The sequence below is a fragment of the Mobula birostris genome, chromosome 6 (assembly GCF_030028105.1).
Source record: "Mobula birostris isolate sMobBir1 chromosome 6, sMobBir1.hap1, whole genome shotgun sequence".
NCBI classification, from domain to species: Eukaryota; Metazoa; Chordata; class Chondrichthyes; order Myliobatiformes; family Myliobatidae; genus Mobula; species Mobula birostris.
In genome coordinates this window covers 50,550,377-50,578,224 of record NC_092375.1, presented here as the reverse complement: position 1 = coordinate 50,578,224, position 27,848 = coordinate 50,550,377, and the positions used below count along the sequence as shown (strand labels likewise).

Sequence of the window (27,848 nt, the reverse complement as noted above, 5' to 3'; positions counted from 1 at the left end):
CTGCAGCAGAGATCCAATGCCTCCTCTTGCCCCAGAAGAAGTCCACCAGCCTCTTCTGGGTCCTGGAGACAAAAGCAGTGGGCAGGACTAAAATAATCAGCCGGTACCATATCTTTGCAATGAAAGCTACTTATCAATGTGTTTACATGGACTGGTGATCCAAGTTGTCCTATTCCATTGTGCCTAATCTGTGGCAAAAAACTTAGAAATATAGCATGGCTCCAGCGAAATGGAAAATGGAAATGGAAAATAACTACAAATCACAGCCATATGTCACGTAAAAGTGTTGATTATTTTAAATGACTATTGGAATCTCAAAATAAACAGATTAAAGCTTTTGATAATAGAGTCACAGTTAGTGAAAAGATTCAGGATGCAAGTTATTCAGTAGCTTTAAGACCAATTCACTCCAGAATATTTAAAAAACTGTGTGGAAAAACTGGACAAAGAGAATACCACTCTCCAGCTACATGCAGAAATCCAGTGGCTTAGCAGAGGAAGAGTTCTCAACAGGGTGTTTGATCTGAAAGGTGAATTGCAGGAGTACTTTAAAGAAAATAGTAGGCCAGATTTTGCTTGGTGCTTTGAAGATGAAGAATGGCTGCAGAAACTAGCCTGCTTAACAGACATTTTTCATCATGTGAGCCAGTTAAGCAGGTCTCTGTAAGGCCCTGGAGAAAAAGTTTTGACTTCAAGTGACATTCTAGGATTTAAAAGGAAATTGAAACTTTGGAAAATCATGCACCAAAAGGAAATCTTGAACTGTTTCCACTGCTGCTTGGGCTTGAGAGTGAGGAAGAATATCAGAAAGTCTCTTGTCTTATTGAAAACCACCTGGAAGAACCATAGAACAAAATTGAACAGTGTTGCTCCTCCCTTTCAACACAAGTGTATGACTGGATGAGGGACCCTTTCTCTGAATCTTCTGCTCAGCCAGAGAACTTGACTTTGAGAGAAGGGGAAGAACTTTATGAGCTGCACTCTGATTATGCACTCAAGATGAGATTTACCTACTGGTCCCTGGACAAGTTCTGGGTTTCTGAGAAAGGGGAGTATCCTGCCATTCATAGGAAAGCAAAGAACATTATGCTGCAGTTTTCAACTTCTTACATGTGTGAGCAAACTTTTTCTTGCTTAATAAGCATTAAGAGCAAGGATAGGAATCGTCTCATTTCAGTTGAAGGTGACATCCGTGTGTGCTTATCTCAAGTTTGACCCAGAATAAAGAAATTTATTATGTTTACCTTATGAGTTTTTAAAAAATATGAAAGAGAAATGAAGAGTAATTTCAGGAAAGGTAAGCAAAGCTTAACTAGCTGTTTTTTTCAAGAAAGATTGGCTAAAAATTCATTCTCTACTTAAAAGAGCATTGACAGTTTTTTAAAATTATATCTACAACTTATTGATCACGCTAAAGTACCATAAGCTCTAGATGTAATAATTTTTATGCAGGAGTTCCCTGAGACCTGAAAATTATGTCAAGGGTTCCTCCGGGGAAAAAGGCTGGCCTACAGAGTCTGCATGGTGCACACAGAATGCTGCTATGGATTAGCAGGATTTTTATGAATTATTGGTGAAATATTTCTGAAGCTGAGTGGTGTATGACTTGGAAAACTGAAGACGATTATATTCCCATCATCCCCAGTCCTTGTTTTTCTTGATGGTGAAGGGCATTGGTCAATATAAATATGTATATACCCAAATAATTTGAACCCTTCTTATGGTATTAAAAAAGTAGTCATACCCACAAGCACATCAGTAAATGAACATGAGAATGGAAGTGCAACTTTTATCCCATTATAATCCAATCCCTAATTACAAAGCTCAGTGTTGCTCAGCCTTTCTTTGGTTATTTTCTGAACCTCTCCATGATATTTTAATAATTATCTATTTATGTCCTTTAAGTTTATTTGGATTTGCCTAGTTTCTAGTGTATAACAACTTACAAAGTTTTGCTATCTCTTTTTAGATCCAAAGTGAATATTCTTGCATTTGCTTATTGTATTCCATCTGCCACAGTTTTGCCTAATCACTTCAACAACTATTATCTTGTAATGGCAGGGATTATTTTAGACCTGGTTCACTGGCCCTGGATTGGCCCTCATAGTTCAGACTTCTTCGGTTTTTCTAGATGTGAAGAGCTGAACAGAGCTGAGCCTTCATACTTGACAGCCGTCTAGCAAGGCAGAGTGGTCTCTCTACACCATGTAGACCTCAGCCATTGTATTCTGAGGCCCTGCCTCCAGAACACACTTGGGGCTTTTTAATGAATGCTGGTTATTAAAGGCTTTTTAACTTTTAAAATGTCACCAATAGACATTTACAAGCTTTTCAAAATGATTTAATATAAACAAAATGGGGACAATTATGGCACATGGGATACAATGTAGAGAAATACAGTGTGAGGTTTCTACAGTTTGTTAGGTTGAATCAAAAAATAGAATACTGTTTTAGTGGCGAGACTACAGAATGCTATTGCATAAAAGGGTATGTTTTTCTCATTAATGAAACAGGAGGTTAACTACAGATGCACTAAGGAATTAGGAAGGCAAATAGAACGTTGGTCTTTATTGCAAGAAAAATTATGTTTACAGTTTTGGCCTGTAAGCTCCCTTGAGTGTTATTATCCTTCTTCAAATAAGAAGAAGGTTCCCCAGGTGGATGCCTGGGATGAAGGAATTGTGATAATGAAAATATGCTTGGCAGATCAGGCCTATGCTTATTGGTGCTTGAAAGGGTTAGAGATGCTCTTATTGAAACACACAAGGTTTAAGTGAGCTGGACAGAGTAGATGCTGAAGGGAAGTTTCTCTTCTGCACTTGTGGGCTGGGAACTAGAATGAGGAGTACAGTATCAGAATAAGGGGTCACTTATATAAGTTGGAGGTATGGAGGATTGTGAATCGTAAGTATTTTCTTTCATAGCGAGCAATGGAGGCAGTCACTGAAGAGATTTGCCAAGATAGGCAATATTTGCTGTAAAGGAGAGTGGAGAATTGTGGGAACTGCTAAGAGAATTGAGTTTAGGCCAAGAACAGATTAGCTGTAATCTTTTAGAATCAGAGCTGGGTGAAGTGTAACAAGTGTTACATTTTTTTCATATGTGTAAAGAAAAAACTTGAAAATAGAGACATAGATGGAGAAAATGGTATTTTTCGCTGTGGAGCAAAATCTGCTAAGTGTGAGATGATGAATTTCAGCAGGACGAATCAAATGGCAGAATATTATCTAAAAAGAGATAAAATGCAAACAAGTGAAATACTCAGAGATGAAATGCAAATCATAGGTATGCAAGTGCGTCTGGATAATTAAAAAGTAAATGTCATATTGGCCTTAATTGTTAGGGTTTAAAAAAATAGAGAAGTATTAGTACAATTTAACAGAGTGGTGATGGGGTTACACCTGCAGCACCATGAACAGCTTTGGTCCCCTGATTTTATTATATGGATATACTATAACTGGAGGCAGTCCAGAAGCAAATCACTGGACTAATATCGGGAATGAAATGTTGGCCTTCATAGGCAGCTAAAATGGTTGGTTCTGCATTAATTGGAGTCTTGAACAACGATTGGTCATATTTTGGAATGTATATGAGCCTAAATGGGTATGGTAATGTAAATAGTGAGAAGTTTCCACCAAAAGGAGAGACTCAAGGGAGGAACATTGTTGCAAGATTTGGGGTGGTTCATTGTAAATGAAAGTACATGGGAATAGCTCTGTCAGGGGCTGGCGAATCTCTGGAATTCTCTACTGCAAGGGCTGTGGAGACTAGTTCACTGGAAGAACTTAAAAGAGAGCTAGATATATTTTTGAAAGATGGGGTATTAAGCATTATGTGGATCCATCACACTGTTGGCTAATGGTAACCGTGCATCCAGTAGAATTAGCAAACAAGTTGTGTACGTGATGGTAACTTCAATAAACATTTCATTTTCTTTACCTCTTTACTCTAGAAAGATTATAAGGTCTCAAATTTTAAAAAATGAGAAAGCAGACAATTTTTTAAAACTTCATCTATTTTTCAGTAAGAGTTTTGCACAGGGAGTAATAAATCCTTGGAAGTAATTGCAGGCAGTAATCCAATCAAAGACACGCAAGTGATGAACCAAGAGAACACAGTGGGAGTAGTTGTAGTTTATAAATATTATCTCAAGTCTGAATTGGATTACTGCATTGAAACATTCCAGTTTCAATGTGTTGTTAATTTCATGGCACCATGATCCTGATTTTCAGGCATGTCAGGTGGATTGGAGAGTGTATGCAGATGGAATTTGATGTTGTATTTCGTAACTTAGCTCAGTTGAACAAAGTGTTACAGGAGGACACTATGGTTACCACCTTTGGGGATTCCATTTTGGGCAGTATGGAGAGGGAGACCTCTCCATCTGCTCCATCTGCTGCTACTGCCAGTATACAGTCTATCATTAGTCATGGCAGAGTGAGGTACCTTGTTTTGATTCAATAGACATAGCAAAAGTGCAGCAGAGAGGGAGATTTCTGTCACCACCAGTTTTCAACAAGTGTGGTATAAAGCTTTACTAATGCAAATTTTCACCTTTTTCCCTAGAAAATGATCCTGAGTCTGACTTTGGCTGCATTGTTTGACAGTATTGCCTATCTAATGGTAAGTGGATAATAACTTAAATTATAGCGTTTTTTTCCAACCACCTTAAAACTTTAGAACTTATAGTACTGTGATTCAGTTTATAACTTATTCTACTAATATACTTTGTAGAAAAATATGCAGAACTGTGCAAAAGTCTTAGGCGCATATACAGTATATAGCTAGGGTGCCTAAGACTTTTGCACAGTAGTGTAGTGATTTTCTGTATTTCTTTGTACAGTGCCACAAAAACAAAACAAATTTCATGACAAATATAGGTGATGATAAACCTGATTCTGATATTGGTCTCTATTGTAGACTGGAAGTGGGAAGAGGGCAGGGAGAGGGGAAGGAGTGGGAAGCACCAGAGAGATATTCTGTTATGATCCATAAACCAGTTGTATAGAATCAAGTGACCTTGCCTGGTATCTCAGGATTGGGTGTATATGTACCCATGCCACCCCCCACCCCTCACGCTCCTCTGCCGTCTGTCCACACCCCTCCCATGGTGCTTCACCCTCACCATTCCCAACATCCTATACTTTGGCCAGATTTACAAACTCGTTCTCTACTTCACGTTGACAAATAAGGTTATTTTGCACAAGTTTTATGCACCCTAACTATATATGTGTCTAAGATTTTTGCAGTGCTGTATAGCAGTTTCTTAGTTTTAATATTTTAATTTATTTTTTAACCAAAGTAAGAGTAAGCATATTTGCCTTAGGCAGCCCATGTGATCAAGGATAACTTGCTAAGCTACTCCAGTTCTTTGACTAATGAGATGACCAACATTGGACATGCAAACTAGCACAGGTGGGGCATGAATTGCTTGTTAGTGTGGGTGGGTGGGTAGTTAGTTTCTGAAACATTGTGTTCCTTCTGCCATTTACCAGATGGATTTTGTGTATCCTTATGAAAGAACTCAAGATGCTTAATGCCTTTCTGAATGCTCCTCCTCCATGACTGGTTCATGAGTCATGGATTATCACGTGAAAGGATATTACAGTTTTTCAAGGAGGCTTTGAAACCACTTAACTTAAAGCTTAGAACAGTACAACACAGGAAAAGGCTACTTGGCCTACAGTGTTTTTCCAAACTAGCTAAAAAGCAAATCAAATACACCCAAACACTAATCCCTCTTACCTACACCACATCCATAACCCCCCATCTTTCTTACATCCATGTGACTAGCCAAACGGCTCTTAAAAGCTTCTAATGGATGCCCATACCAGGCAGCGCATTCCAGGCCTCTGTGACTGTGAGTAAAAAAACTTATCCTTCACATTCCTTTTGAACCTACCTCCGCACACCTTCAATCCATGCCCTCTAGTATTAGACATTTCAACCTTGGGAAGCAGATACTCTGTCCACTAACTATTCCTCTCATAACCTTGTAAACCTCTTTCAGATCTCCTCTTAGCCTCTGGCATTCCAGAGAAAGCGACCCAAGTTTATCCAGCCTCTTGTGATAGCACATGCCCTCTAAACCAGGCAGCAACCCGGTAAACTTCTTCTGCACCCTCTCCAAAGTCTCAACATCCTTCCTATAGTGGGGTGACCAGAACTGTATGGAATTCTCCAGATATGGTCTAACCAGAGTTTTATAAAGTTACAACATAATCTCTTGACTTTAGAACGCAAGACCTCCACGGATAAAAGCAAGCATTCATAATTTTGAAAGGGTCCCTCTTCCATGTGGTAATATCTTGCCATGATGATTCAAAGTACTTGCATTACAATATCTTTGTTTTGCTATATGAAAATTCAATAATTGGAAATTGATTTGGTTTTTGTTCAACTACATGAAGCTTTGACATAAAAACAGAAAATGCTTAAAGCACTCTACAGGTCAGGAAGCATTTATAGAAAGAGACATGGTTAACATTTCAGGTTGAAGACTCTTCATTAGAACTGGGTTGATGAGCCTGAAGAGACACACACAATGTCTCAGGAACAGCTTCTTCTCCTCCACCATCAGATTTCTGAATGGATGTTGAACCCATAAATACTACCTCAGTATTTTTTGCTCTACTTTCTTAATTTTTTTTATATATAGTTCTTATTGTAACTTAGTTTTAAAAAAGAATCATCATGTATTGCAATGTACTGCTGTTGCAAAACAATGAATTTCAAGACGTATATCTGTGATATTCAACCTGATTCTGATTAAGTTGCAAAGAGCATGGGGCAATGATAGATAGGACATAGGCTTAGTTTCCAGGAGGATAAGTTTGTAAATGAGATAATGACTTGATGGGGGAAATTAGATGGAGGGAGAGAAAACCTAAACAAAGTAAAAGCTATAGAAGGAAGAAAATTATTGAGAGAGGAAACAAAGGAAGACAGAAGCTGCAAAATGCAGTACTCTAAGATGCACTCAGCAGGTCAGACCATTGGTGAGCCCCTACCATAGGCAGATTTGCTAGTTTTGATACAGACCAGATAAATGAATTACCTGAAGTTATAAAATTCAATATTGCTTTGGGAATGCTGCTGTATGCCCAGATGGAACATGGGTTGCTGTTCCTCAAGCTTCCCTTGGGCCTCATTATAATAACAGCACAGGAGGACATAGTCAGGTAGGATATAATGGGAGGTGGGATGGAAACTTGCAGGCACACGGATGCTTAATATTACTCCTGCAAAATGAAAACTAGTGCTCTGCAAAGAGTCACCAAATTTTCATTTGGTTCTTCCAATATTGAGAAGACTGCAATGTGTGTAGCAAATACAGTTCACTTGAATCTCTGCTACACCTGGAAGGAGTAACTCAGAAGTTTGAGAATTTGATATTAATTCCATTATAGAACATGATGTATTGTTCCTCAGGTTTGTCTTGGGGCCTTGTTGTGGGCAGATTAGAGTGAGAATGGTGTGGAAACTAAAAGTTCAGGGTCATTCCTGCAGACTGAATGTAGGTATTTTGCGATGTGATTACCCAATCTGCATTTGATTTCTCTAATGTAGATGAGACCATATTATGAAAACAGAGTGCAGAGCAGTAGATTGGAAGAACTGCAAGTAAAGCACTGCTTGACCGAGAAAGATTTTTTGGGTCCTTGGATGATGGGGAAGAACGAGGTGTCACAATTATTGTAGTTGCACGCTGTAAGGAGAGGAGTTGTCGGTGAAGGTGGACTTGTGAAAGGAATGGTCCTTTTGAAATACTGAAATGGGGTGAGGGGTTGAAGGTGTTTGGTGCTGGAATTCTGTTGAAGGTGGTGGAAATCTGAAGGATGATATATTGAATATGATGACTGGTGGAGGGAAAGATGTGGGCCATAGAATACTCTCCTTGGAGGAGAATTGAGAGCAGTGGTGTGGGAAAGAAATGAGATATGATCAAGGGCTCTATCAATATCTGCTACTACCAGTATCTGTAGTTTTTTGAGTTTTGTTTACTGTATGAAACTTTGCCTTTGATACAGGGAGAAGTTATCCCAGATGGTGCCCTGTGCAACTTCCAGGCCTGGTGGCTTACATATTTTGGTAAGTAGTGTGCTTCTTTTGCATACAGAAACTCAAAATAGGTCAAAACCCAAAATTTAAACTTTTTAAATAAATACAGTACTTGTATATAATTTCTTTCTGATGTTTTCAACTGTATTGGAAAATAACTTGTGTTTATATCAAAATGCTACAATTGCAATATGTTACAAATTGGTTTAATGAAATGTCATCTTGATTTTTCATTTGTTACAATAAGGTGTAGCAGAAAGTGTGGTTTTATTGGTTCTGTAATTCATTAACAGTTCTACATCACTATAAGCTTTTTCTGCCTAACAGAATTCATAGCAATCTTGGCAATCCTTAATCTTTATACTACATTTGACAGGTAAATTGGAAATATTTTATGAGCTTTATTATATATTTTTGTAGAGCTTGGTTAAATGCTGCAATGGGATACATTCCAACAGAGATCATTTTCAGAGGAATAAAGGGTAAATCTGGAGAAATATGCATTGTCACTTTTGCAGTCCTGGAAGGATTTGATAACAAGTAGGACTGAGTACTGCTTATAATAAATGAAGAATGTTTTATGATTATGATTATAGATATTTCAACCAAACAGTATGTACAAAGTATGAGATTCCAGCAGAGAGAGGCCAAGGGATATGGAACATAGAACAGCACAACACAGCAACAGACCCTTCAGCCATAGTGTCTGCACTGAATGTGACGTTGAACTAAACTAATTCTTTTCCGCACAGCAGTGTAAAAGGAACACAGGGAAGGGAGGTACAGGGAGCATAAAAGGAATGTAGTTAAACGGAACCCCTGGAGCTTCAGGTTATTTTTTCTATTAGATAAAGATGGTGCTCCATCTCCTGCAGGATGAATCTATCTTTATCCACAGGAAAAAGTCATGCTGGGCCCTCGGGCAATCCATAGTCTGTCAACATTGGACAGCACCGTAAGGGGAGATGAAGATTCTCTTGGACTTCCTGAGAAAGGTCAGGTTGTTGAAGGTTAGGCTGCAGGTTTCGGGTGGCTGGCTGGTGGAACCATGTGGAGGCAGGGGACCTGGAAAGTTGAGAGCGTGCCCTGAAGAGGGTGAACCACAGTAATTACTAGATAGCTTCATTCATTGGAGCAAGGGGCCTATCAGCAGCTGATTGGGGAGCAGAGGGGAAGGAAGAGGGAATAAACGAAAAAAGATGAAAATGAGTAGAGGGGTTGTGAACGGAGTTGGGAGAATGAGCAAGATGTTTAGGAGTAAAAGGTCAGAGATAGGGAGACTGACGGAGAGGTGATGAGAAAGAGCTGGCAAGATTATCTGCGGTAGTGATGAGTAGGTGATCAAAGTATCTTTGTGTACTTTGTATATGTTGAGCATACATGTGTGTCTGTGTGCATATACTTAGCCTATGTAGCAGAGCCTGGTCTCCAGTAGTCTTGGACCTCCTTACCAAAAGACCTTGCTTTGTCAAGGGAAGAGATAGTAGAAAGGATGAATGTGTTATTAAGCACATTTTGACTTGCGTAAAATGTCAGAAGAATCTTCCCTTCCCTGCAGCATCATACATTGTAAGCAGTGGAAGCCGAGTTAGTGCTGAGTGTCATTAATCACTTTAGTACTTGATTCATTCCATTTTGTGTTGTCATCCATCTGCAATATTCTTTGCTTCAGCAGTAGTGGTAAATAAACTGCTTTGTCCTCTTGGTACTTATTGACCTATTCAAATAGTCAGAAATGGTATTCATTTATGAAATCTAATATATAAATAAGAAATATTCATCTGTTAAAAGTCCACATCTTGATCATGAATGCTGAAAGTTGCAAAGCAAAAAATATGCTCTCTCAATGTAGTTTTATTATGATAGCAACCATATCTTTGCTTTGTGGCAGCTCGGCCACATGGCAAGCGAACCGGCTCCAGCAGTCGCGGGCGAGTCCACAGCCAGTGGCAACCGAGGGGGCTCTGAGTGCGGGGCAGACCTCGGCCCGGAAGCCGACGTTGCTTCCGCCCCGCAAAGAGCAGGGGATGCTGGGAGCGGGTACTTAAGCGCGCGCGGATTGAAACAGTAAACAGTTCAACCAGACCCTGCTCGACTCAGTGTGTTGCTTTCACTTGTTGCGTATCAGCGCGACTACACTGGTGACCCTGACGATCCAACGGCATTTGGACCCAACATGAACGACTCAGCTCTGCAGAATGCAGCTTCCCTTAAACTGCCAACCTTCTGGACCACTCAATCCCTGGTCTGGTTCGAGCAAGCAGGGGCCCAGTTCCAGGTCAGGCAAATTGTCTCAGATGCCACCAGGTATTACTATGTGGTGGGCGCCCTCGACCAGGAGACAGCGGACCGCGTTATCAACTTTCTGCATCAGCCCTGGCAACAGACAGGTACGAGGCACTCCAGGCCCTGTTAATCCGCACATTTGGCCTCTCCCGCCACGAACGGGCCACGCGGTTATTGCATATGGACGGCCTGGGCGACCACGCGCCATCAGCCCTGATGAGCGACATGCTAGCACTGGCAGACGGCCATAAGCCTTGCCTGCTTTTTGAACAGATCTTCTTGGAGCAAATGCCAGAAGACATCTGCCTCCTGCTAGCAGATGAAGACTTCAGAGACCCGTGCAGGGTTGCTGCCCACACGGACGTGCTTTGGCGCACCAAACAAAATGGCGGAACCACCATCGAAATTAGTGCTGCGGCACGGCCGAAAGCCCGGCCCTCCCACACCCCAGCAGCGGAGCACGTAACACCCACACCAAGGAACGGCACCACTTCTGAGTCTTGGTGTTTTTATCATCAAAGGTGGGGTTCTAGGGCCCGTGGCTGCCGACTGCCATGCTCGTTCCAGGGAAACGCCAGGACCAGCCGTTGCTGATGGCTATGGCGGCTGGTCACCGGTGATAGCCTCCTCTACGTTTGGGACGAGCATTCTGGGCATAGATTCCTGGTGGACATGGGGGCGGAAATCAGTGTCCTACCCCTCTCGAGCCACGATATCCAAACTAGAAGGACAGGACCAGAACTTACGGCAGCCAACAGCAGCACCATCCGTGCCTACGGCACAAGAACCATCCCCTTGCAGTTCGGTTCCAGCTGCTTTACCTGGACATTTATGCTGGCCACAGTATCACAGCCATTGCTGGGTGCGGACTTCCTCTGCGCGCACTGTCTGCTCGTGGATTTGAAGGGACAACGATTGGTCGATGCGAAGATGTTCCAGACTTTCTCCCTTGGTGAGGCCAAGTTACCGGCCCCGCACCTGGACTCTGTCACTCATTCCGACAACAAGTTCACCAGAGTGTTATCGGAGTTTCCATCTATCATCATGCTGCTGTTTTCCTCAACAGACCCCAAGCACGGCGTGATGCACCACATCCCCACACAGGGACCTCCCCTTCATCCCCAGGCCCTCAGGCTACCGCCCAACAAGCTCCACCTCACGAGAGAAATTCAGGAAGATGGAGGAGATGGGGATTGTGCGGCGTTCCGACAGCCCGTGGTCCTCCCCACTCCATATGGTGCCCAAGTCCGTGGGAGGGTGGAGACTGTGCGGCGACTATAGGAGGCTGAACAATGCCACCACGTCCAATCGCTCTCCGGTACCACACATGCAGGACTTTATGGCCAACCTGCACGGGACACGCGTCTTTTCGAAGATTGGCCTGGTCCAAGGGTATCATCAGATCCCAGTCAACCCGGACGATGTACCCAAGATGGCCCTCATTACCCCCTTTGGCCTGTTCGAGTTCCTCAGGATGCTGTTCGGGTTCAAAAACGCGGCACAGACGTTCCAGCACCTGATGGATGCTGTAGGGCAAGATCTGGACTTTCTGTTCATCTACCTGGATGACATACTTATTGCCAGCCGCTCCCGCCAGGAACATCTAGCACATTTACGCCTGCTCTGCTGCCACCTAAGTGACTACGGCCTGGATCTCAACCCTGCCAAGTGCCAGTTCAGCCTACCCGCCATCGACTTCTTGGGACACCGGATCGACTGCCATGGAGCTGTGCCCCGCCAGCAAAAGTTGAAGCCATCCGCCAATTTGCCAGACCCAGCACTGTTAAAGGCCTGCAGGAATTTGTTGGAATGGTTAACTTTTATCACCGTTTCCTGCCCTCAGCGGCCCGGATCATGCGGCCCCTTTTCGGCTTGATGTCCGGCAAGGTCAAAGAGGTCACCTGGACAGAGGAGGCGACGGTGGCTTTTGAACAAGCCAAGAACATACTAGCAAACGCCACGCTCCTGGACCACCCCCGGGTCAATGACCCACTGCCCACACTGTGGATGCCTCCAACGCGGCAGTTGGCGGCATGCTCGAGCAGCTCATCGAAGGCCAGTGAAAGCCGCTCGCTTTTTTCAGTCGGCACCTACGACCCCAGTGCTTTCGACAGGGAGCTACTGACCCTGTACCTTGCCATCCGGCACTTCAGGTATTTCCTGGAAGGGAGGGAGTTCACAGTCTTCACAGACCACAAGCCCCTCACTTTCGCGTTTGCCAAAGTGGCGGACCCGTGGTCAGGCCGCCAGCAACGTCACCTGTCGTACATCTCGGAGTTTACCACCACGATCAAGCACATCTCCGGGAAGAACAACGTGGTAGCCGATGCGCTGTCACGAACCTCTGTCCAATCAGTGCACTCTCTGTCTCCGGGGGTAGATTATGTGGTGTTAGCTAAGGCGCAATGACTGGACAGCGAGATGCCGGCGTACCAAACCGCAGTCTCAGGGCTCCACCTCGAAGACATACCCATTGGGCCCGAAGGTAATGAGCTCCTTTGCGATGTGTCCACCGGGCAACCTCGGCCCATTGTCCTGACCGCTTGAAGGTGCTGCGTTTTCGACGCCTTGCACGGTTTAGCCCACCATTCCATTCGGATGACCATCCGGCTGATTGCAGACAGGTTTGTGTGGCACGGCCTATGCAAGGAGGTCGGCTACTGGGCCAGGACATGCATGCACTGTCAAACCTCCAAAATCCAGAGGCACATGAGGGCCCCACTGCAACCCTTCCAGCCGACACGGAGGTTTGAACATGTCCACGTGGACATCGTCGGCCCACTGCCGGTTTTGAGAGGAGCGAGATACCTGTTCACCATGGTGGACAGGTTCACGAGGTGGCCGGAAGCTATCCCACTTACTGACACGGCCACAGAGACATGCGCCAGAGCCCTGATTACCATCTGGGCGGCACGGTTCAGACTCCCAGTCCATGCCACTTCAGACAGGCATGTGCAGTTCACATCGGCTTTGTGGTCTGCACTGGCACAACTCCTCGGAACCCAGCTCCACCGAATGACTGCTTACCACCCGCAGTCCAACGTCCTGGTGGAACGTTTCCACAGGCACTTGAAGTTGGCCCTGATGGCACGCCTCTGAGGGCCAGACTGGGTCGACGAACTCCCCTGGGTGCTGCTGTCATCCGCATGGCACCCAAGCAGGACCCGGCCGCATCATCGGCCGAACTTGTTTATAGTGCCCCACTCACGGTTCCCGGTGAGTTTGTGCCAGCACCCCGTGGCCAGGAGGACACACCTGCTGGGGTCCTAACTAAACTCTGGGAGCGGCTTGGAACACTTGCCCCAGTCCCAACATCCCATCACGGAACAACACCCTCTTTTGTGCCCAAGGACCTACAACAGAGCAAGTATGTTTTCGTTCGCCAAGGCACGCACAGACCAGCCCTGCAGCGACCATATGAAGGACCCTACAAGGTGGTGCGCCATAATGGGACGACCTGCGTTCTCGACATTGGCGGTCGTGAAGAGACTTTTACCATTGACCGTCTCAAACCGGCGCATCTAGACCTTGAATGCCCGGTTGCGGTGCCACCCCCACGACGACAAGGCCGGCCACCTAAAAGAACTGATGGTGTGCAGGCTGTGGGCTCTGCACCTCCTAGTGCCGGTTTTGGTGGTGGGGGTGGCGGGGTTTATGTGGCGGCTCGCCCACGCGGCAAGCAAACCAGCTCCAGCAGTTGCCGGCGAACCCACAGCCAGCGGCAACCGAAAGGGCTCTGAGTGCGGGGCAGACCTCGGCCTGGAAGCCGTCGTCACTTCCGCTCTGCAAAGAGCGGGGTTATGCTGGGAGCGGGTACTTAAGTGCGCGTGGATTGAAATAGTAAACAGTTCAACCAGACCCTGCTCGACTCAGTGTGTTGCTTTCACTCGATGCGTATCAGCGCGACCACAGCTTCATTGTTTTGTTTGGATGTTGTTACATTACAGAAATGCTTCGGGTACCCATTAAGAATCCATAAAAAGTCTATGCATAAGGATTCTGTATTTTCACTTCATAACATGAAACGCTGCAGCTGTTTTGTTTTCTTCCATCTTTTTTGTGGTTTATTGTCTGTACTCTTCCTTTGCCAGAAAAACTTTGTAGAGGGTATGGTCAAAAATAGTTAAGCTATTGACTCTTAATGATGAGATTGCATGCTGTGTCACAGCAGCCTCACTAACATTGGCCTTTTTAGGAATGACCCATTTATTTTTCCCAGAAAGCTGTGCCAGAAACAGAAAGAGAGAAATTATAGGCTGGCAGGAAAAAGAATGTAAGTAAGAAATGATGTGAAGGGGATGAATGTGAACAGAAGCTTTGAGTGGGAATAATGGAAAATTGAAGGGAAAAAAGAATGTGTAATCATAATTAGAGGGAACTGATGAGAGTCTGAGGGAGACTGATATGTAATCCAGGCAAGTAGAGTAGTAACCATAAATAAAAATTAGTGTATAAACTAAAATAATTGAGGTATATAAAATTACAAGAGGCATATTGGCAGTAGATAGTAAGAATCTTCTTCTTATCAAAAATATGGGTTTCACACAGAGTAGTTGATATTTGGAACTTGCTGCTAGAGAAGGTGATGGAATCAGGTATAACCACTGTGTTTAGGGAATACTTAGGTGGGAATATTTAGCTAAGCACTTGCACAATAAGATATACTGTAGAAGGATACAGACCTAATGCAGACTGAATAGATTAGTGTAGATGGACAAAATGGTCAACATGGATGTCATGGACTGAAGAATCTGTTCTATGGTATATGACTGTGATTCTATAAATGCAATCAAAGAACACAAACTAGAAAGAAAATGAGATTTGAAAACAAAGGAGAGAGAAAGCTAAAGAAGGAAGAAAAAATGTGGAGACAGAGGGAAGATAAGATGGGAAGGAACAGAGAGCAGCAAACATACAAGATAGGAAGAGGCACAAGAAGGGACAAGGATTCATACTGCTAAAAGAAAGAAACTGGATAGAGAGAGAGAAAAAGGAAAAGGAAAGATAGGAAGCAAAAGTAGTGAGACTACTTCCTTTGATTTGCTCAAGAAAGAACACCCTAACTAGTTTAATTAAAAGCAATAACAATTATATCAGGTAACTGAAATTTCAGTAATGCTGTTGTGCTGGACTAATTCTATGCATACGCTCAGTCCCCACTTTATTAGGTACAACTGTACACCTGCTTATTAACGCAAATATCTAATCAGTCAATCATGTGGCAGCAATCAATGCATAATTGCATGCAGACATGGTCAACAGGTTCAGTTATTGTTCAGACTGAATATCAGAATGGGGAAAAATGTGTTCTAAGTTACTTTGACCATGGAATGATTGTTGGTTTAGACTGTGTGGTTAGAAAGTCGCCTGGGATTTTTATGCACAACAGTCTCTAGAGTTTACAGAGAATCATGCAAAAAAAAATCCAGTGAGTGGTAGTTCTGTGGGGAAGAAATGCCTTGTTAATGAGAGAGGTCAGAGGAGAATGGCCTAACAGGATGATGACAATAACTCAAATCACCACACATTACAACAGTAGTGTGCAGAAGAGTATCTCTGAATGCACAAATTGTTGAACTTTGAAGTGGATGGAGCTACTGCCGCAGAAGACCACGGACATTCACTCAGTTGCCACTTTATTAGGTACAGGCGGTTCCTAATAGAGTGGCCCCTGAGTGCATCTGTGACAGGAGAGAATTCTGAGAGATAAGCTATGCTTGTATCTGGAAAGACAGTAGTTACCATGGCATTTTGCATGGGCAATCATGTTTTATGAACTTAATGGAGTTTTTTTGATGTGACCTAGAAAGTTGATGTGGGTAGTAGACTTGGTTTATAGACTTCAGTAAGACCTCTGACAAAGTTTCACATGATAGACTGCTCTGGAAAGGCATGGCAAATTGGATACACAATTTTCTTTATTGTGGAAAGCAGAAAATGATGGTAGAAGGTTGTTTCTTGGAATGGAAACCCTTGACTAGTAGTGTGCTTCGAGGGTCAGTGCTGGGCCCATTGTTGTTTGTCACCTACATCAATGGTTAATAAATTTGCAGATGACATTAGAAAAGGTGCTATAGTAGACAAGGAAGAAAGTTAGTAAAATTACAGGGAAGTCTTGATCATGTGAGCAAATGGACTGAAGAATGGGAAATGGGATTTAGCTAGGATAACTTGGAAAGATAAATCCAGCTAGGACTTTCGCAGTGAATTGCAGTGCCTTGGGAGCGTTGTAGACCAGGTGACCTTGGAATACCTTGGTTGACTGAAAGTGAAGCTACAGATAGACAGAGTGTTGAGGAAGGCTTTTGTCACACTGGCCTTCATAAATCAGTATAAAAGTTGGGGGGGGGGGTTCATGGTGCAGTTATACAGGGCACTGGTGAGGCTGTACTTGGGAGTATTGTGTTCAGTTTTGGTCACCCTGCTACCAGAAAGATGTTATTAGACTAGAAAGAATGCTGGAAAGATTTATAAGGATACTGACTAGACTTGAGCTGCTGAGTTACAGGAAGAGGTTGGAGAGCTAAAGCTTTATTCCTTTGAGCATAGGAGACTAAAAGGTGATCTTATAGAAGTATATAAAATCATGAGGGGCATAAATTGGGTGATTGCACTATCTTTTCCCCAGTATTGGGCTATCAAGTATGAGAGGGCATAGGTTTAAGGTGAGAGGGGAAAGATTTAAAAGAAATTTGAGATGCAATTGTAAGACTCGCTTCGCCTAGCAGCTTAATAGAGGAGGTGATAACCCCCTGCCCGGCCAAACTTAAGAAATCTCATTTGGGTGGATGCTGCACTATGTGTCCGCTGTTACAAATCAGTATCCTGAAATAACAAACAGTCCACAATATGCGATTAAGTGATTAAACTTTATAACTCTTACTTTGACTATATGGTGAGTAGAGAAACAAAATTTAAAAAAGGCCCAAATCTTATTAAACAGTCTGTGCACAAAGTTGGAGCTCACTCATAGGCCAGTCGGTCCCCATTGACCTCCTCTGATTGTCACTGCCCTTCGGACCCTCGCTCTGAGTCCACCCCGTCCGGTGGTCTACCAAATCTCTCCATTCGCGTCTTCTCTTTTCATCTCTCTCCCTCTCTGGCAAAAGCCCATGAAATCAACTGCTTCCGGATTCACAAGACAGGGCAACAAAATCCTGATTGGCTAACATTCATCCATAGTCCTGTTATCTCCAGACATAACCCAAACATTGCTGCTACAGAGAAACTGTTACTTCAGCAGTGAACATTACAAAAAAACCATTACATTAGCAGTGAAACCTTACAGCGCGTTACACTAACAACAGGAATTCTGCAGATGCTGGAAATTCAAGCAACACACATCAAAGTTGCTGGTGAACGCAGCAGGCCAAGCAGCATCTGTAGAAAGAGGTGCAGTCGACGTTTCAGGCCAAGACCCTTCGTCAGGACTAACTGAAGGAAGAGTGAGTAAGGGATTTGAAAGTTGGAGGGGGAGGGGGAGATCCAAAATGATAGGAGAAGACAGGAGGGGGAGGGATGGAGCCAAGAGCTGGACAGGTGATTGGCAAAAGGGGATACGAGAGGATCATGGGACAGGAGGTCCGGGAAGAAAGACAAGGGGGGGGGGACCCAGAGGATGGGCAAGAGGTATATTCAGAGGGACAGAGGGAGAAAAAGGAGAGTGAAAGAAAGAATGTGTGCATAAAAATAAGTAACAGATGGGGTATGAGGGGGAGGTGGGGCCTCAGCGGAAGTTAGAGAAGTCGATGTTCATTCCATCAGGTTGGAGGCTACCCAGACGGAATATAAGGTGTTGTTCCTCCAACCTGAGTGTGGCTTCATCTTTACAGTAGAGGAGGCCGTGGATAGACATGTCAGAATGGGAATGGGATGTGGAATTAAAATGTGTGACCACTGGGAGATCCTGCTTTCTCTGGTGGACAGAGCGTAGATGTTCAGCAAAGTGGTCTCCCAGTCTGCGTCGGGTCTCGCCAATATATAAAAGGCCACATCGGGAGCACCGGACGCAGTATATCACCCCAGTCGACTCACAGGTGAAGTGTTGCCTCACCTGAAAGGACTGTTTGGGGCCCTGAATGGTGGTAAGGGAGGAAGTGTAAGGGCATGTGTAGCACTTGTTCCGCTTACACGGATAAGTGCCAGAAGGGAGATAGTGGGGAGGGATGGGGGGGATGAATGGACAAGGGAGTCGCGTAGGGAGAATAATATGTTGGACCCGGAGGCTGGTGGGGTGGTTGGTGAGGACCAGGGGAACCCTATTCCTAGTGGGGTGGTGGGAGGATGGAGTGAGAGCAGATGTACGTGAAATGGGGGAGATGCGTTTAAGAGCAGAGTTGATAGTGGAGGAAGGGAAGCCCCTTTCTTTAAAAAAGGAAGACATCTCCCTCGTCCTAGAATGAAAAGCCTCATCCTGAGAGCAGATGCGGCGGTGACGGAGGAATTGCAAGAAGTGGATGGCGTTACACTAGTTTTCTACCCAAAGGTTGGTGTCCACGTAGAATCAGTTACCAGAGGAAGTGCTTAAGGCAAGTGTAATAACTAACTATAAAACAGTTGGGTTGATAATATTCAGAAGGTTAAGGGGCAAATGCTGGCAAATGAGACTAGCTTTGATGGGTATGGACCAGTTGGGCCTATTTCCATGCTGTATGACTGTATGACATAGAACATAGAAATCTACAGCACATTACAGGCCCTTCAGCCACAATGTTGTACCAACCATGTACTGTACTGACATCCAGTGCAAACTAATAAACTACACCAAATTAGGTGGCAGTTTCTGAGTATTGCCTTAAATGGAAGAAATTTCATCTTCATAGCTATTAAAGAAGCTGTATGTATTCTAACCATTCACAGCTCCGGTAACAAAACGATGGTGCAGCATGCAAAATCATTAGCCATTTGCATCTTAATTTGCACAGTTAGATATATCGTTACTAAGATAGAAATTTCAGTAATTCATTAGGAGCCATATGACATGCTTAATGAAAATTAGGTATTTGTTACAGATTTTCAAAATTTTTCTTTGTGTAATTTTGCAGCCAAATCCCATCATATCCCAAATGAAAGATGTCAGCATACCTATTGGTAAATAATTTAAAACATTATAATAAAAAAAGATTTTTGGCTGTTCAGTAACAACATGACTGAGCATTTACGTTACTACTACTTTCCTGCATTTCTTTCCATTCCTTTAATATTCAAAATTATCTCCATCTGTTTTGAATATACTCAATGACTGATTCTCCACAGTTTTCTGGGTAGAAAATTCTAAGCATTCATTACCCTCTTGATAAAGAAATTGGTCCTTGTTCCAAAACTGACCCCTTTGAAAATGGTAATCCTGGTTTGGTGCACCCCAGCTATAGGAAGCTTCATATGTATGTACCCAAAACACATAAATACATAAAAATTTTGTAACTTTCTTATTCTCCCCAGACTGCTTAACCTCCCCTTGACACAGTTGTTTTGGTGACATAATTGTAGTTGTCAGGATCTTAGATGGTAATGAGGAGACGTATAGGAGTGAGATTGATTGACTGGTTGTGTGATGACACCACAATAACTTTGCACTCCATATCAGTAATAAAGGCATCCGTTAGTCTTGCGAGACCTTCACTCTTCACTCTCCAAGGCGTAGGCCTGGGCAAGATTGTATGGAAGACCAGCAGTTGCCCAATGTTGTCCAAGGGAAGGGCATTAGGACCCATACAGCTTGGCACCAGTGTCATCACAGAGCAGTGTGTGATTAAGTGCCATGCTCAAGGACACAACACGTTCCCTCAGCTGGGGCTCGAACTCATGACCTTCAGGTAGCTAGTCCAATGCCTTAACCACTTGGCCACGTACTCACACCAATATCAGTAACAACAAGGTACTGATTGTGAACTTTAGAAAGGAGAAGTTGGGAGAATACACACCAGACTTCACTGAGGGATTAGCAGTGGGAAAAGTGAGCATCTTCAAGTTCTTGGGAGTCAACATTTATTTATTTTCTTTAGAGATCCAGAACAGTAACGGGCCCTTCTGCCCCAATGAGCCCGCACTGTCCAATTACTCTCATTTGACTGATCAGCCTATTAACCCGTACGTTTTTGGAATGTGGGAGGAAATTGGAGCATTGTAAGGTCACCGGGATAACGTACAAGATAACTGATTTGCACTATTATCTATTTAGTTATTTATTGTTGTAGCTTATGGTAATTTTTATGTTTTGCACTCTACTGCTACAAAACAACAAATCTCACAACGTAATAAACCTGATTCTGATGCTGTCTGCCCCATCCTAGGAATCAATCTGGTGAACCTTTTTGTGCTCACTCTTTTGCAAGTGTATCCTTCCTTAGTTAACAAGATCAGAACTTGCATATAATATTCTATTGTGGTTACATCAGGTATAGTTACTATGAGACTATTTCCTCTTATCTTAGAATCATGCAGCATAGAAGCAAGATCTTTGACCTGTGGTTTTGCTAAACGTCATGCTGTACTAATCGCACTTGTGGATGCATTAATTCCAAAGCCTTCTTTGCCCTAGTTTTCAAGTATCTGTCCAGGGGCCTCTTAAGTGTTGTTTGTTTCTGCCTCTACCACCTCCTTTGGCAGCTCATTCAAGTTACCAACTACCCTTTTGTGTGAAAGATTTACCCTGCAGATCCCGTTTATATCTCTTCTCTCACACCTTAAACCTGTGCTGTCTAATTTTAGACACACTTACATTTTAGAAACATACATTGGCTATTTCCCCTATCTACACCTTTCATAATTGTATATAACTCTATCATGTCACCTCTCCAGAGAAAACAGACCTAATTGATCTAATCTCCCTACGTTTCAGCTCTCCAATCCAGGCAACATGGTTGTTAAATTTTTTGCACCCTCTCAAGCTCAATCATGCCCTTGCTATACCCTATAGAATATAGACTATAACATCTAATTCATGCCAAAACTATTTAAATTGCCTATTCCCATCGACCTATATTGGGACCATAGCCCTCTATATCCCTACCATCCATGTACCTATCCAAACTTCTCTTAAATGTTGAAATTGAGCTCACATGCATCACCTACGCTGGCAGCTCATTCTCATGACCCTCTAAGTGAAGAAGTTTTCCCTCGTGTTTCCCTTAGACTTCTCACCTTTTACTCTTAACCCATGACCTCTGGTTGTAGTCCCACACAACTTCAGTGGAAAAAGCCAGCTTGCAATTGCCTGATCTGTATCCCTCATAATTTTGTATACCTCCATCAAATCTCCTCTCAATCTTCTATGTTCTAAAGAATAGTCCTAACCTATTCAATTTTTCCTTATAACTCATATCCTCCAGATCAGATAACATCTTTGTAAATTTTCTCTGTACTCTAGGTTACCAAAACTGCACATAATACTCCAAATTAGGCCTCAACAACGTCTTATAAAACTTCAACATAATATCCCATTTTCTGTACTGAATACATTGATTTATGAAGGCCAGTGTGCCAGAACCTTTCTTTATGATTCCATCTATCTGTGATGTCACTTTCAATGAATTATGGATCTGTATTCCAAGATTATTTTGTTCTACCGCACTCCTCAGTGCCCGACAGTTCACTTTGTAAGACCTACCCTGGTTGGTCCTACCGAAGTGCAAAACCTCACAGTAGTCTGCATTAAATTCTATCTGCCATTTTTCAGCTCATTTTTACAGCTGATGCAGATCCCTTTGCAAGCCATGATAGCCTTCTTCACTGTCCACTACACCCCCAATCTTGGTGTCATCGGCAAACTTGCTGATCCAGTTAACCACATTATTATTATGCAGATCATTGATATAGATGACAAATAACAAAGGGTCCAGCACTGATCCCTGCGGCACATCAGTAGTCACAGACCTCTAGTCAGGGAGGCAACGCTCCACTACCACTCTCTGGCTTCTCCCACAGAGCCAGTATCTAATCTAATTTACTACCCATGCTGAATGCCGAGCGACTGAACCTTCTTGACCAGCCTCCTAAATGGGACATTGTCAAATTCCTCACTAAAGTCCATGTAAACAACATTCACTGCCTTTTCTTCATCAACCTTCCTGTTTCTAAACAGCAGAACAACATTGGTATCCTCCAATCTTCTGATACCTACCCTACCGCTAAGGATGATTTAAATATCTCTGCTAGGGCCATAGCAATTTCTGCATTTGCCTCCTGTAGGATCTGAGGGAACACTTTATCAGGCCCTGGGGATTTATCTACCCTGATTTTCCTCCTGCATAATCTGTACAGGGTCCATGAAGTTAATGCCTCTATGCCTCACTTGTCCAGACTCTGTGTCTGTCTCCTGAGTAAATTCAGATGCAAATAATTCATTTAAGATCTCCCCATCTGGTTCGGCTCCAAACTTGGGTTGGCATTCTGGTTTCCAAAGGACCAATTTTGTCCCTTGCAATCCATTTGCTCTTAACATACCTGTAGAATTCCTTAGGATGATCCTTCACCTTCTGCTAGAGCAACTTATTTTAGCCTTCCTGATTTCTTTCTGAAGTGTTCTCTTGCATTTCTTTATTCCATAAGCACCACATTTGTTCCTGCTTGCCTGCACCTGCTATGCAGCTTCATTTTTTTCTCTTAACCAGGATCTCGATATCTCTTGAAAACCAAGGTTCCCTACTTGTTATCTTTATCTTTTTTTTGAACTTTATTGAACAAATACATATCTACAAACAAGCATTGGCTATCAGTCCACAGTTCACTGCACAATGGTAAATACCTGTATTAACAATATCGGGTAGAAGAGAGTAGGAGCAAGAGAAAGAAGAAACAAAGAGCACATACATACACTTACATACAAACACAGACATACACATGGTCTATATACTTTAGATCATCCCTCAATGTAGATTTACATCTATTTTAATTAAAATCACAGTCCTCAGTAAATGAACTCAAGTCCTACATTTTACCAGGCCCCTGTATGGGCCTTTCACTGTGCCAGGTACACTATAACAGAGTTCCATCTTTCCAGGTAAAAGTCCATTTTCAGTTGTAAATTTGCAGTGATATTTTCCATACAGTTCACTTCTTTCATTCTCTGTATCCTTTGTTCCAAAGTGCGTGGCTGAGACTTAAGCCAGTTGACGGTTATCATTTTATGAGCAATCAGAATCAAGACTCTTAACATGTGTAGTTCATTCTTCTGTAATGCAGATTGCGGGAGGTTGCCTAAAATTAAATGACTAGGTTCAAAGGGTATACTTATATCTAAAATCCTTCTTATTTCCTCAGTGACCTTGTACCAAAATTCCCTTAATTTGGGACAGTCCCAGAATATATGTGCAAAATCTCCCACTAGGCCACAGCCTCTCCAGCAAAGTCGACAGTTTTTTTATCTTATCTTTACCTTTTATTCTGACAGGCACATATAAACTTTGTACTCTCAAAATTTCGTTTTTGAAGGCTTCCCACTTACCAAGTACTCCGTGCCCTGAGCTCATCCACCTTTCGTACCATACTTCTTGCATTGAAATATATGCAGCTCAGGACCCCAGTCGCACTATCTCAACCTTTTGACTCTTCACTTTGTCCGAGGACTTACTAATATTTGTCTCCACAGTCTCTCCACCAAATGTTCTGTTACTCTGGTTCCCATCCCGCTGCAATTCTAATTTAATCCCCACTGTGCAGTATTAACAAACTCTCCTGCTGGGATATCAGTCCCCCTCCAGTTCAGGTGCAGGCTATCCCTTTTGTACAGGTACCACCTTCCCTGGAAGAGAGCCCAATGATCCAAAAATCTTATGTCCTCCTTCCTACACCAACTCCTTAGCCAGTTGTTAAACCTGCAAAATCTTCCTAGTTCTGGACTTACTAGTGCATGGCACAGGTAGCAATCCTGAGATCACAGCCCTGGAGGTCCTACCTGTTTACTTAGCACATAACTCCTTGAAGCTCCCAATGCAGAACCTAGCCACTTGTCCTGCCCATGTAATTGGTACCTACATGGATCAAGACCTGTAGCTGTTTACCCCAATTTAGAACTGTGAGGACTCAATCCAAGATGTTCTGGACCCTGGTATCTGGGAGGCAGCGTACCATCCGGGAATCTCTTTCTCGCCCACAGAACCTCCTGCCCATTCCCCTAATTAATGAATTTCCTATCTCCACAGCATGCCTTCCCTTCCCTTCTGAGTCACAGGGGCAGACTCAGTGTTAGAGACCCAACCGCCATGACTTTCCCGTTAGATCATTCCCCCCACCCCCAACAGTATCCAAGGTGATATACCTGTTGTTGAGGAGGGTGGTCACAGGGTACTCTGCATTGGCTGTTTAACCCCTTTCCCCTTGCTGACTGTCACCCAGTTTCCTGTGTCCTGCACGTTGTGTGTAACTCCCTCTCTATATGTCCTACCTATCACACCATCAGCTTTCCAAATGATCTGGAGTTCATTCAGTTCCAGCTCCAACTCCTTAACACAGATTGTTAGAAGCTGCAGCTGGATGATCTTCTTCCAGTTGTTGTCATCTGGGACACTGGAGGTCTCCCTGCGTTTCTACATTCCACAAGAGGAATAGTTAGCTATCCTCCCTGGCATCTGTACTGTCCTAGCTGAGCAGATGTGAAGAAGGATAGGGGAAAAAACCTGACTTGAAGCCTTGAAGAGTAGAAGGGTAGTTATGGAAAGTATGACAATTAAAGAAGAGGAAGTACTGGGGCTTTTAAGGAATATAAATGTGGACAAGATATTCCCTAGGACCTTGAGGGAAGTTAGTGTAGAAATAGCAGGGGCTCTGACAGAAATACAGGTGTCCCCTGCTTTTCGAACATTCGCTTTACGAAACCTCACTGTTACGAAAGACCTACATTAGTACCCTAACAGAAGGTGTTTTCACTGTTATGAAGAAAGGTAGCGCGCAAAAAAAGCAGCGCGCGAAAAAAAGCAGCGCGCGAAAAAAAGCAGCATGCGATAAAAGGCAGCGCGCACCCTGAGCAGCCGCTCTCCCCGGATTCGGAACTGCAATCTCGCCGGCATTGCTTAAACACGTGCCTGTGAGCAGCCGTTTGCAAGATGAGTTATATCGTATCGGAAAAGCCTGAAAGAGCTCCTAAGGGTGTTACACTTAGCGTAAAACTAGACATAATTAAGTGTTTTGATCGTGGTGAACGAAGTAAGGACTAAGTGAGTTTGGCTTGTGGAAGCTGACGAAGATGATGTTGAAGAGGTTTTGGCATCCCATGACCAAGAACTGATAGATGAAGAGCTGGTGCAATTGGAAGGGGAAAGGATAACAATCAAAACCGAATGAGTAATGATAAGGGACGACTTTAATTTTGAAAGGGTACGTCGATTTAGGGGATATTTGCAGGATGGTTTGAGTGCTTACAAAGAACTGTATGATAGAAAAATGCGCAAGGCTCAGCAGTCAAGCAAGCCTTCCACATCAGCCACAGCAGACGATGAACCTCGACCTTTGACATCGAGGCGGGCAGTCATAGGAGAAGATGAGCTGCCTGCTCTAATGGAAACAGACGACAATGAGATGACACCCCAGTGTCCCACCACCCCAACACCCAGGCCGTGGACAGATACCGATTCGCGGAGAATGCAACGGTAGCCGGGAGGCACACAGCACATCTTTAAGAAAAAAGCCAAAATAAACAATTAATTAGGTGCTGCCCGACACGTAATTGTCGGCCCAGATCAGAGGCAATGCATTCGACAATCGGCACTGATCTGGGCTGACAATTACGTGCTGGGCGGCACCTAATTAATTAGCATGTTTATTTCGGCTTTTTTTCTTAAAGATGTGCTGTGTGCCTCCCGGCTACCGCTGTTCCCCTGCATGCTTCGTGGATTGGTATCAGTCGCTGCACGGAGGGTGGGGACCACTGCACCACCCAAACCTCTGACGACTCAGCCTAACACAGCATCATCAGTGTGTTCGGCGCTTTCCCGATTCCGGTAGGTGATACTACACTGTACATACGTTATTTCTACTTTATATCGGCTGTGTATTTTTACGTGTTATTTGGTATGATTTGGCAGCTTCATAGCTTAAAGGTTACTGGAGAGCGCTTGCGCCGTGTTTTTGCCGACGGTGCTTGCGTGATATTTTCGCTATGGAGAATAGTTCAGGCAAAGATTGTGGAAAAGTATTTCTACTTTATACAAGCCATGTATTTATCATATCATTCCTGCTTTTACTATATGTTACTGTTATTTTAGGTTTTATGTGTTATTTGGCATGATTTGGTAGATTATTTTTGGGTCTGCGAATGCTCACAGATTTTTCCCATATAAATAAATGGTAATTGCTTCTTCGCTTTATGACATTCTGGCTTACGAACCATTTCATAGGAACGCTCTACCTTCGGGTGGCGGGGGGAAACCTGTATTTCAAATGTCATTAGAAATGGAGTTGGTGCCGGAGGATTGGCGTATTGCTCATCTGGTTCCATTGTTTAAAAACGGTTCTAAGAGTAAACCTGGCAATTATCGGCCTGTGAGTTTGACGTCAGTGGTGGGTAAATTGATGGAAAGTATTCTTAGAAATGGTATGTATAATTATCTGGATAGACAGGGTCTGATTAGGAACAGTCAACATGGATTTGTGCATGGAAGGTCATGTTTGACAAATCTTATTGAATTTTTTGATGAGGTTACTAAGAAAGTTGACAAGAGTAAAACGGTGGATGTTGTCTATATGGACTTCAGTAAGGCCTTTGACAAGGTTCCACATGGAAGGTTCAATCGTTAGGCATTAATATGGAAGTAGTAAAATGGATTCAGCAGTGGCTAGATGGGAGACGCCAGAGAGTAGTGGTGGATAACTGTGTGTCAGATTGGAGGACGGTGTGTAGCGGTGTGCCTCAGGGATCTGTACTGGGTTCAATGTTGTTTGTCATATATATTAATGATCTGGATGATGGGGTGGTAAATTGGATTAGTAAGTATGCAGATGATACTAAGATAGGTGGCGTTGTGGATGATGAGGTAGGTTTCCAAAGCTTGCAGAGAGATTTAGGACAGTTAGAAGAGTGGGCTGAAAGATGGCAGATGGAGTTTAATGCTGAAAAATGTGAGGTGCTACATTTTGGTAGGACTAATCAAAATAGGACAGACATGGTAAATGGTAGGGCATTGAAGAATGCAGTAGAACAGAGGGATCTAGGAATAATGGTGCATAGATCCCTGAAGGTGGAATCTCATGTGGATAGGGTGGTGAAGAAAGCTTTTGGTTTGCTGGCCTTTATAAATCAGAGCATTGAGTATAGGAGTTGGGATGTAATGTTGAAATTGTATAGGGCATTGGTAAGGCCAAATTTGGAGTATTGTGTACAGTTCTGGTCACCGAATTATAGGAAAGATGTCAGTAAAATTGAGAGAGTACAGAGGAGGTTTACTAAAATGTTGCCTGGGTTTCACCTCCTAAGTTACAGAGAAAGGTTGAACAAGTTAAGTCTTTATTCTTTGGAGCGTAGAAGGTTGAGGGGGGACTTGATAGAGGTGTTTAAAATTATGAGGGGG

The 27,848-nt window shown here is 43.3% G+C and overlaps 1 protein-coding gene across 2 annotated transcripts in view; it reads left to right on the top strand.

Annotated features, from left to right (window-relative positions):
- Positions 1-27,848, top strand: part of LOC140199046 (cyclic AMP receptor-like protein A) — a 187,240-nt gene that overhangs the window by 24,724 nt on the left and 134,668 nt on the right. For both annotated transcript variants that reach the window (XM_072260476.1, XM_072260477.1), the window contains exons 4-5: positions 4,567-4,623; positions 8,031-8,091. In XM_072260476.1, coding sequence (XP_072116577.1) covers positions 4,567-4,623; positions 8,031-8,091 — 118 coding nt within the window. The remainder of the gene's footprint in view (positions 1-4,566; positions 4,624-8,030; positions 8,092-27,848) is intronic.